This window comes from Coccinella septempunctata, chromosome 3 (assembly GCF_907165205.1).
Source record: "Coccinella septempunctata chromosome 3, icCocSept1.1, whole genome shotgun sequence".
NCBI classification, from domain to species: domain Eukaryota; kingdom Metazoa; phylum Arthropoda; class Insecta; order Coleoptera; family Coccinellidae; genus Coccinella; species Coccinella septempunctata.
In genome coordinates this window covers 18,690,490-18,702,755 of record NC_058191.1, presented here as the reverse complement: position 1 = coordinate 18,702,755, position 12,266 = coordinate 18,690,490, and the positions used below count along the sequence as shown (strand labels likewise).

At 38.1% G+C, this 12,266-nt stretch overlaps 1 protein-coding gene across 2 annotated transcripts in view; it reads left to right on the top strand.

Moving 5' to 3' along the window:
* LOC123310549 (tyrosine-protein phosphatase 10D) overlaps positions 1 to 12,266 on the top strand; it is a 488,577-nt gene that overhangs the window by 258,649 nt on the left and 217,662 nt on the right. For both annotated transcript variants that reach the window (XM_044894063.1, XM_044894062.1), the window contains exon 9: positions 7,647 to 7,925. In XM_044894063.1, coding sequence (XP_044749998.1) covers positions 7,647 to 7,925 — 279 coding nt within the window. The remainder of the gene's footprint in view (positions 1 to 7,646; positions 7,926 to 12,266) is intronic.

Here is a 12,266-nt window from a genome sequence, read left to right as displayed (position 1 = left end):
AAAAAACGATCATTGTACATACTCGAGAGTGTCAGATTAAGATATATAAGGTTAATTACATTGAAAAATTTATAATCTCTTGATCTGACAATTTAAGCGTATCGAAAATTTGTGGGAGGGCGCCAAAGTTGCAAAAAAAAACGTAAGGTGTACATTTTCGAGCGCGGTGGCGTTTTTTACTATTTTGAAGCTAATGATTCAAGAATAACGGAAAAAATATAATCTGACAGTTTTAGCAAGCCGAAAAAATAAAAATTGACCATAAAGGTCACAAAAATCAGTTTCTCCGAATTATATCCTCTCCTGAATTTCAATTTTTTTTCGCATTCATTATGAAAGTTGTAGAGCATAAAATTTTCTACAAATTCTGTACGAAGCAATTTTTTCTAGGTTCGAACGTTTTTGAAATATGAATATGACGATGAATATACATTAGACTGGGTTTCTACATTGACCTTGACCTTGCGCCTGTGTGGCTAAGCTGGGTATGAAAAATTGCTTCAGACAAAAGTCGTACGGAATTTTATGATCTACAACTTTCATAATGAATACAGAAACGATTAGAGGTTGTGCGTGGTTGAGGGTGTATAAGAAAAATAAAAAATGTGCGTACCCTTTTTCGATAGCGACCGGGAAGAAAAACTGGACGTAATCTCCAAGATAGATTTTCTAGAATTTTTTACCTTTTGCGTGACCTATAGGCGATGTTAAATACTCAATGAAATAACAAGGCAGGATCAATAATGGGCCAAAAGAAGCGCACTTACCTTGGGACGTACTGTATAGTGTGGAAGAGGGCTCTCTGAACTGCCAGCTGTAGCTATGAGATCTCCCAATGCCATTAATCGCCAGGAATAACTATCCTGTCAGAAATCACTCGATTCCAAAGATTTAAACTTAAGAGTATGCGAAAAAACGGCGTAACAAATCAAAGCAGGATATGTCATCAACGAATGCGTGAATTCAACTGGTTCTAATCTGACGACTTCTTTCATTCGTGAACACATGAAGTGCGATTCTGTTTTTTCGCCCTCACTGCCAATAAGGTGAAATTCACACATATCCATAGATCACGCAATTTTGAAAGTAAAAATGAATTCCAATTCTATGAATTTGAGACATACTCTTCCCCACAAAGACACGCTAAAGGTGTGGCTTGAAAAAAACAATGTCACAACCATACCACGCAACGGATATAGTGGATCCAATTAAAAAAAAACGAGAGTTCAAAAACGGGCGAAGTTAATCAACCAGAAATTTGCGCAAAGAGAAGAAAAAAAACTGAAAATATAGAAGAAAAAAATTAATTGAAACCAACGTTTTCAGGCTTCAACCGGTAAGGGACATAGCTTAACTAAAGGTCTGGTTATGGTGCCTCGCTGCACCTCGACAGTGGCCACTCTTACAATTTGGTCAAGACCGGGATGGACTTGCAAGATTCGTCCCATCTCCCACTTCAAATGGGGTGCATTATCGTTTTTAATGAGGACTAAAGTCCCTATAGTCGGATCGTCAGTAGCACTTTCTTGAAGTGTATGTAGATATTCGCGTTTCCATCTTTGCCAGAAATCTTATTGCAATCGCTGGATTAATTGCCATCTTTTGAGGCGACATTTAGGGACATCAGTAATAACCTGATCTGGTATAGCGTTCAATGGCTCGAGGGTCAAAAAATGAGCACTGATCATTGACGTCCGAACTCATTGGAGACAAAGACCCAGAATTCAAAACCGCCTCGATTTGAACGAGGATGGTATAAAATTCCTCATATGTGAGGATATGTTTGCCCATAACCCGTTTCAGGTGCGTTTTCACGGATTTTATACCCGCTTCCCATAAACCCCCAAGGTGAGGGGCATTTCCTGGTATGAAATGATGTTCAAAATTGTCAGCATCCGCAACATTTCCCAACATGTTACGAATTTCTTTGCAAGATCCAACGAAGTTGGTACCCTGGTCCGAGTAAAGATGAGCGCACCTGCCTCGTCGCGAAACAAACCGTCTTAAACACGCCAAAAATGCATCAGTGCAGTCAGTCAGATGCCAATTCCAAATGCAAGGCTTTAGTTGCTATGCATACAAATAAGCAAATATATGCTTTGCATGTTTTGGCACCTCTGTACCTATTCATATAAATTGAAAAAGTGCCTCCATAATCAACGCCTGAATGTAAAAATGTCTTAACTTGAGATATACGAGGCAATGGTAGATTACCCATTCTTGGATGCCAAGAAACGGGATTGGTTCTCCAGCATTTCATACAACTCGACAACACTGATCTTATTGCCCGACGAGCTGACAATATCCAAAACTTTTGAGATATCAAGAATTGCTTTTTTTGTCTACCGGCGTGCATGTGCTTGACATGGTAAAACTCTATTAACAACTGAACAAAACGTCCTTTTCTGGGAAGCAAAATAGGGTGCTTCCTATCGTAACAAAGATCAGAGTATGTCAATCTTCCACCTACCCGTAGTATGTTGTCTCCATCGGAAAAAACATTCAATTTTCGAAGAGGTTCCGAAAACTTATTGTCAAAAATTTCCGATTCAAAATAAACAGACTGCCTGCGTTCAATTCGAATGATATAAAAGACCCAAAAAGTTTTCGCAGGGGATTCCTACAATTGAAGATGAAGCGTAACATGATAAAATAACATGCTGAAGGCGAGAAAACGATGATATATTATTCATCAAATTATCCAAGAGATTTGATTTCTGGACCATAAATAAAACAGTTTTCCGTTCTTCCTCAGTAGTTTGTAAATCTACGCCAACTGATTCCCATCTGGATTCTTGTAAAAATGCAGGACCTCGAAGCCAAATTTCACAATTTAAGGGTTCCGATGGATAAAGTCCACGAGATGCAGCGTCTGCGGGATTATGTTGAGATTTCACATAACTCCAACAAGAGCAATCGAAATTTTCCTGAATATATGCAACACGATTGGCCACGAAAGTTTGCCAACGATTCGGATTTGCTTTCAACCAAGGAAGAACTATTTGTGAATCAGTATATGCGTGAATGCTTCGAATCAGTATTTCCTTTTTTAAAACAGACTGAACCCAACGAACTACATTCGTAAGTAAAACGGCTCCGCATAATTCCATCCGAGCTATAGAATTCTTTTTTGAGCAAGAAGCTACTTTTGATTTTGCGCACAAAAGAGAAGTGTTAATTTTATCAGCTCTTATGACTCTTAGAAAAACCGCAGTACCAAAACCGCGCTCCGAGGCGTCAGTGAAGGCATGCAATTCTAGCATACTATTGGAGTCAAAATCAAAATTACGAGGAATTTGAACTGAGGACAATAAACGTAACTCCTCTTTGAATTTCAGCCAAATCCTAGAAATTACCTGATATGGGGTCTCATCCCAGTCGAGGCCTAAAAGCCATAATTTTTGTATAAGATACTCACACAAAAATGTCACAGGTGCAAGAAATCCCAAAGGATCGAAAATTCTCGCTTACTCGGAGAGAAGATTCCGCTTAGTGTAGTAGGGCGATCAATTGGATTGACATTATAAAAGAAACAATCACTAATTGAATCCCAGTAATGACCCAAAATTTTAATGAAAGCGTTTTGTTGTAATTCAAAAGCCCTAGGATTAAACGAGACCGAATCTTCTGCTAAATCTTCTAATAATCTCGGCTCATTACTCGCCCATTTGCGTAATTCAAATCCCCCTCTAGCAAAAAAAGCGATGAGTACGTCCCGTAAATTCTTCGCTTCATGTAAAGATTTTTTTTTAGCAGGGGGAATCTGCGACCGTGAAAAACACGGGGCTCTATCTCTCGCCCAGAGGAACCCATTTCTAGGGAACACTATGGGGTTACTCTCTCTACTGCGTTCGCGACCCACTAAACCTAACCTGCTTTTCATTGGTACCGGGCATTTGCCTATAAACCATTTATCTCTTGATCGGTTAATTTCTTCTTGCACAACTGCGAACAACTATGAAGGACGGAATTAGGGTCGTCCCACAAACCCCACAAGATCACCGAAGGATGACTGAATTCCTCCATAAAATCAACAGAGAGTTTTACACTCTCCAACGAGAGGAGGAGAAGAAAATTTACGCGGTAGTGAGATACCTACCGCTGGATGCAGATATCCCCACGATCCTTGACGAACTCAAGGATTCAGGAATCGTCGATGCTGGGGTCATAAGGATGACCTCAAATATAACAAAGAGGCCGATGCCCTTATTGCTGGTTGAAACCCAGAATAAGGGTATCTTCGAGGTGAGAAGGCTCTACAACTTGAACTGTGTTGTTGAACCTGAGAGAAGGACGACCGGGCCTGGACAATGTTATCGCTGTCAGCGATATGGACATGCCCAAAGTAAGTGCACTTTTCCATGGAGCTGCGTGAAATGCTCGGCAAATCACAGCACTAAGGAGTGCACGCTCACCAAGGAGAACGAGGAGCGAAATGCTTCTTGTGTTCTCTGTGGAGAGCAAGGACATCCAGCCAGCTACAAGGGATGTAGCGAATGGAAATTGGCCGCTAAAAAGACCAACAGATCGCCAAGATGGAACCAAACCAGCTCGAGGCCAACACAAAATACTCCGAAGCCAGCCCAAAACTCTTCGGAAGTGAAGAAACCCCAGGAAACTGCAACCAAAGCAGTCAAAGAGACGAAGAAACCAGAGAAAAAGACGGAAAAGGCAAAAACCGTCAAAAAAGCCGAAACCAGGAAAGGAATTTCTGGAATCACTGAGGAACTGGATAAGTTCACGAAAAACCCTCTCAGCACGATGATGCAGAATCTGGAGAAAGAGATTGAGAAGCAGATGCAGCAAATTACTAAAAATATTTAATGGCTGATTCGACGATAAAGAACAATCTCATAATCGTCTCTGGGAACGTCGAAGGATTGAGAGCCCGCAGACCCGAATTCGAAGAACTGATTGAGGAGAAGAGACAGGATGTCATAGCTCTCCAAGAAACAAGACTTAACCCCAACGTTCGGATAGCATTTCCCAATTACGATATCTACAAAATTGATAGACCTAACAGCACAGGTGGCGTTGCTATACTGGCTAGAAGGAATATGGATCACCATTTCGACCAAATATTCAATGGTCAAGAAGTAGAAGCAATATCGATTATTGTGAATACCAATCGAGGACAAGTGAAGATTATTTCGACTTATAAATCACCGGATAAGGACATGCTGGAAGAGGATCTAAAAATGCTACTAGAAGGAAGACACCCGAAAATCATAATTGATGATCTTAACTGCAAATCGCAGGAATGGAATAGTAGAGTGGAAAATACCAACGGGAGAAGACTGAAGATTTATGCTGAAAAACTTAATGCAGTTGTGATAGGACTTGATATACCGACCTACATACCAAAAGTAAATGGACTACCCGATGTACTGGACATTGTCGTAATGAAAGACATCACTGAAGAAATCAGCATTGATACAATAGAAGACGGAACTTCAGACCACAATAGAATTCATAGTGGGACATGGCCCAAGAAACGAAGAAGAGACCCAAACCAAGGATCGCACAGACTGGGAGAAATATAAGAATTTACTTCAGGAGAAAATCACGGAAATTCCCCAAATAAACATCCGGGATGAATTAGATGAAGCAGTTGAAAAATTGAAAAATCAAATAAAACAAGCCTATGAAGAAAGCACCAAGAGGGTAAGAAAACCAATTCCGAAACATTCACATAGAGATACGCCAAGGGATATAAAGGAACTTATAAAAAAGAACAGAAGACTCAGAAAAATCTACAGAACAACAAAAATAAAAGAAGACAAGAAGAAACTGCATAAACATAGTCAGATATTGAAAAATGCTTTAACAGAACTGCGTAATAACAGATGGCACCAGAGATTAAGTGAACTGAATACAATAGATCACTCGGCTTGGAAAATGCAAAAACGCTTACGACGAGAAAGGACAGTTATACCTCCACTGCATGGAGCAAACGGAATGGTATATACGAGACTTGAAAAAGCCGAAGCACTTGCCGACTCAATTGAGAGAGAAGCCAGAATAAACTACAGAAATGATGATGACAATGAAGATCTAGAAGAAGTGGAGGCAAACGAAGAACTGATGATGGAACCACCGGAAACCGAAATCATTCCAAAACCGGCTTCACAAATGATAGTTTTCAACAAGCCTGGAAAGGAACGGAAATTTCCTCAAAATTATAGACCAATCAGCCTACTATCAGCACTAGGGAAAATCGTCGAGAGGGTTATCGCTAAAAAGCTGAATGAGGAAACAGAAATGTTGAAGATAATTCCACCCGAACAATTTGGATTTCGACGAGAACATTCGACTGAACTCCAATTGCTACGGCTCATAGAATACGTCACCGGAGGAATGCAGACCAAACAGGCCACAGGATTAGTTCTGATGGATATCGAGAGAGCTTTTGATAGAGTATGGCACGAAGGCCTAATCTACAAGATGAAAAAAGCAGGATATTCGACCAAGCTATGCAAGATTATAGGGAACTATCTGAGGAATAGAAACTTTTATGTGAAGATAGATGGAGCAACCTCTCAAACCAGACAATTGGAAGCGGGAGTGCCTCAAGGATCGGTACTTGGACATCTGCTTTACGTAATATACGTTTATGATATACCGAAGAATGCTAGAAATATGCAGATGACACGGGAATAGCGTTCAGACATCGACGCCCAGAGATCATACACCAGAGACTGGAGGAAGCCATAGATGAATTACTCAAATGATGCATCAAATGGAAAATCCAAATCAATGGAAGAAAGACTCAAGCAATATTACTGCAAAAGAGAAGATTGAGTATGGAAGAAAACCTTGAAGTTGATGGAGAAGAGGTTGAATGGAAAAATGAAGCAACATACCTAGGAGTGAAGCTTGACAGAGGACTTATGTACATGGAAAAACCACATCAAATGTGCAGTTGATAAAACAAAAGCCGCAATGAGTAGACTTTATCCACTCATAGGCAGAAAAAGTAATATGAATAAGAACATCAAGTTGACGATGATTAAAACTATCTCACTTATGGATCGGCGGCATGGGGCTTCGCAGCCAAGACCCACATCAAGAGAATACAGGCCACTGAGAATAAACTCCTTAGAATCACTATCACACAAAACTATAGTCATTAAAATTTACTACTATTTAGTGAAACATTATGTATTTTTATACGGCTGCTAAATGGGTGCCGGCAAGATGCTTGGCTAAGGCACTTGGAACATTTAATCCACCTCTGGATAAAGGTATAGATACATCAGTACAACCGAAGACCAAGTTAACTTTGAGGATGAATCGATATGTTAATGGATTCAATTTAGAACCACCCCAAAAAAAAATGCTTCCGCAATAATATAACTATACTGGGCTTGTAAATAGTCCCTGAACTGGTTGAAAATTGTGCAATAAGTTATTCTTGTTAACTCTTGATTATTCTGGATTATTTTTCGATTGTCGTTTCCATATTGGATATTTCTGTGGTGCCCGCGGCGAAGTACTGTGTGCTCCGGGTAGAGGTCTGATTATTATTTTTTTCTATTTTCTGCATGGATGTCTTGATATTTTTGATATACACAAAGATTATAAACTAGTATTTTCAAATCACCAAATTATTCAAACAATATTGTAATGAATTTTTTATTTTTTAGTGCCATTAATTCAGTCGGAAGTGGTAGTGATAAATGATCAACAGTCAACTAATTCAATTGGATTACGGTACACTCCCACTCCTCAAATTTCGTCGAAATTTGATATATACAGGTTCTCCTTATCAGACCCAGATATTCCAGTGCAGGAAAAGTCAGCAAATGATTCAGAAAGAAGGGTAAATTTTACGGGTCTAGTTCCCGGCAAGCTTTACAACATCACCATATGGACAGTTTCGCAGAACGTCGTCAGTCAGCCGTTGCAGAGACAGGATCGCTTGTGTGAGTATATCAATTATATGTACTGGTCTCGGTCTTTGTCGAAATTTCATGATATTGTATAAATTTCACTTTTGAATATAAGCAATATATTTTTGGTTATCGAACAATATAGCATATGTATGAGTTTTAACAGAGGTTAGTGTATCGGGGTGCCATACAATTCAGCGTATGATACAAGAGCTTAGGGAAAAACCTCTGTAAAAAAACCCTGTCTCCCCGTGAGTAGTGTAGTGATGAAATATTTGTTTACAGAACAAGCTTTAAATACTGGAGGGCTTCTTCTCTTCATCTTCTCCACATCTCAAAGTTAGGTCTGAAACAAACTAGAGCAGAAAAAGAGAAAGACTTGATGATTACTAAGGGAAAAATAATTAATCATAAAAACATAATTTGTTCTCCAATTGCACTGTGAAAAGCGTCATATCTGCGTCAAAAATTCTCTATTGATTTTAGTTAATGTTCACTCTCATCGTCAGTAATCTCTTCGGTATTGAAATGAATAATACTCCAAATATTGCTTTGGTCCGCCTACACTTTAGCGGAAGTCGATTTTTTGTAATTTTTTTAATTTATTGTGTATATTTCGACGATCTGAGTTCAAAAAAGCGGTTTCAACTTAAGGAAACCAGTGGCTCAAAAGTTACGCCACTTTGAAGGTTCAATGTTAAGTCTGATCCGAATGACATTTGACAAAATAATGTGAACCGCATCGAATGAATTTAAAAACTTACAATTCAGTTATTTGGTGTCTTGTGATTATGGTCTATAATATTTCACAACTGGTCATACAGTTGAAAATTCTTCACTCACTTAGTAGACGACGAATCCGAAGGTCAATGATTAACCAATTCCTATCACTGCATTCACGATACTTTTTCGATACAACACTACAGCACAATTCTTTTCACTTTTTCATGAACGAAAATAATCATGAATTCTTTATAATTGAAGTGAATTTGCTCTATTCATTCCAAATTGAGTACGAACTTCTGAATAAGTTTTGACATGAATCAAAGTGGTAGAGACTAACTCGAATTCATGTTATCTATCCATTGATATATTTTTTGACAGATTTGGAACGAAAAAAAATCATATTGGTTGATATAGTTCATGCAAGTTGAATTTTCATGTAAAATATCAGAACTTGACTCTATAGCACAATTGTAATACATACTGTTTTTACCGTGCTTTCCCTAATCATTAGATTTGTTCCTCAATTTTACCTTATATAAGAGTTCTAAGGTACCTAGTAAATTCTCCGAGAATTGAGATTGGAATGCGAATCATTTGATAATAAACGTTTACTGTATAATGTTTTCGAATAAATATAATCTATATAAATATACAATCTATGACGCTAAGAAGTGAGAGCTTGAGAATGGTGGTTTCAAAATGCAATTAACGACACGAGCCTCCGCACTCGTATAAATTTAACCCTAAAAAAACGACAACTTTACACAATCATAACAAAATAATTGGTTTTTTTGCTCTTACATATCATGGCTAACCTATGCTAGCCTAACGTAACCTAACCCAAACTAACCTAAAATGAACAAACAATTATGAGAATGAAGAATTGAATTAAAATGAATAAAAGTATCTAATTTCATTCAAATCTTCCATCGTGTAAATATGACAGTGCCAAAGAAATCTGACGTTAATTTCCCTGAAAAATAATTCAGTCGTCTAATATTTTTCATTCTATGCCTACAATTGACAAACATGAAATTAGAGTATAGTAAACATTACCCAGAATACTCTTAAGATTGAAACTTCAAGGTGGCGTAACTTTTGAACCAATGGTTTCCTAATGTTGAAGCCACATTTATTGAACCACTCGCCTCGTCAAATAACATAAGATAGGAAGTGGCGGCTCGTGATCTAGTTCACTAGGGGGCTGCTTTCAGAATAATAATAAAAATATGAAATTTTAAAACCAGTTTTCCCCAAAATTTGATGCAATTTATAATTCTAGATAGTAGATAAGAACATACCTGTTCTTATCTACTTGCTCGTTGTGCTTAATAATATTATTCCGGTAAGCTGAATCTAATTGAGCAGCAATATTAGTCGTAACCAGAAAAGCTAATTCTGTCGAAAAATTTACATGCTTGGCAGATAGCTCATGCTTCTTAATTTTTTCATTAAGGTGCTTCAAATCTCTAAATCCTGCCCTTACCCATACGTTATCACTTGTTATACACTTGTCTTGAGAATCGTCTTGCGTAAGAAGTTTTAGGAGTTTCATCTGCCTAGGTTAAATTTAAATCGGGAGTTGGTCTACCCAGCAGTTTAATACGGCTTTTTTCAGCCAGCGAAAGCCTCTCGAAATCAGTTTTTAAAATATTTTGAACACTATTTTGTCCGCCATGATTTCAAAACGTAAACAAATACAAACACACGCTAGGTTGTCTATACGCTATCGGGCAGCGGCTAGACTGAAGCGGATGATAGGGGCGACTTTTATCGTAGCCCTTTTACTCCTTAAAACGACCGACACGAAGAGTTGCGGCTGGAGCCGAATGACTGTCCGAATGCAAGAATTCGGGGCTATACGTTTCATCGCCCATGCAGGGACGAACTGCTAGATTATGATTGAAATATACAAAACTGCAGGAGTCGCATGAAAGTTTCACATTAATGAATTATATAAATAACCGTGGAATGTAATATTTTCATTAAAAATCGTATGGGAAGGTAAATAGCATAAAGGGATTGATTTCTTGTATGGGGGGCTGTAGCCCTATAGCCCTCACAGACCAGCCGCCACTGAAGATAGGACTCCTGAAGTCAAAGCAGCAAATAGAATACACTTAACATTGGAACTTCAAGATGGTTTCCTAACGTTGAATCGACTTCCGCTAAAGTGTAGTCGAGCCCGGAAGGTCTACTGGGGAATCATCTCCCATAGATATATCAGTGGTTATTCGTTAGAAAATAGGAACAAACGGGTAAGAAATTCGAAAAATAACGACATAACGTTGACAATGTGTCAATGATAAATTTAAAGTATTCACAATAAATAGAAAAAATTCTGAATCTCCGCCGTGAAAAAAAAATTTATTTGCTTCAATACTACCTGTTTTGCCTGTAACCAATAATTTCTTTGAAAAAGGTTTGAATGAACCTTTGTTTGGACTGAATAAGGGATTTTGTTGACTTTTTCACTTCAGATTGAATATATATTTGTTTCATCTGAACATTTCCCTCATTCGAATCCAATATATATATACTCATTAGGTGTAAATAAATCTTCATTTGGACCGAACAATGATTATTATGTTGAAAATAATATTAATGATTCTTTAGCAAATGCTTATTTATTTTTGAATATATATCTTCGGTTTCGTCAGTATACTGTCCGCCCAAGCACAATATAAAGTTTGATCAATTCAAAGAATTTTTCGATACATTATTGGGATCAAGATTCATAGTAGGAGGAGACTTCAGTAGCAAACACACCCTCTGGGGTTCTCGGCTAATAACGCCCAAAGGTAGAGAGCTGGCTAAACTGATACAGGACAAAAATTACACGTTCTTGTCGACTGGAAGTCCAACATATTGGCCCAGTGATCCAAAGAAAATACCAGATCTCCTAGACTTCTTCATTGTCAATGGTATATCATCAACGTATATGGAAGTGAAATCGAGCTACGATTTGACATCTGATCATTCACCAATAATTGCATCACTAGGAACGTTTGCTCTGGTCAGAAAGACCAAGTCAAAATTACATAACAACAGAACTAATTGGGATGACTACCGAAGCAAAGTGGAGCAACAAGTAAATCTATCACTGAGCCTCAAATATCCATCTGAAGTTGAAGAAGCACTAGAAATGTTAACGAACATCCTAAAACAGGCAGCTATTGACAGCACTCCAAAAGTGAAAGAATGTGGGTCGACAGAATCAATACCTGTCGAAATTAAAAGATTGATTGCCGTGAAGAGAAAAGCAAGATCAAGATGGCAAAAAACACATGCTCCAGATGACAAAAGAATATTCAATCAGGCAAGCCAAGTTCTTAGAAATAAACTGAGGGACCTACAAGAAAAATCATTTGCTGAATATGTGGCCAGCTTGAACAGGTATGACAACACGATCTGGAAGCCAATCAAAACAAAAAATAAACCAAAAGAACAAGTCCCTCCACTAAAAATTCTCACCAATACAAACAGTAAATGGGCCAGAAGCGAGAAAGAGAAGGCAGATCTTTTTGCAGAACATCTTGCTAAAGTATTCACACCAAACGACCAAAGAACTGATCAAGAAATAGAAAAAGTTATTTCCAATAATCTTCCTGATATACCCAAAATAGAACCATTCAAAGTGAGAGAAGT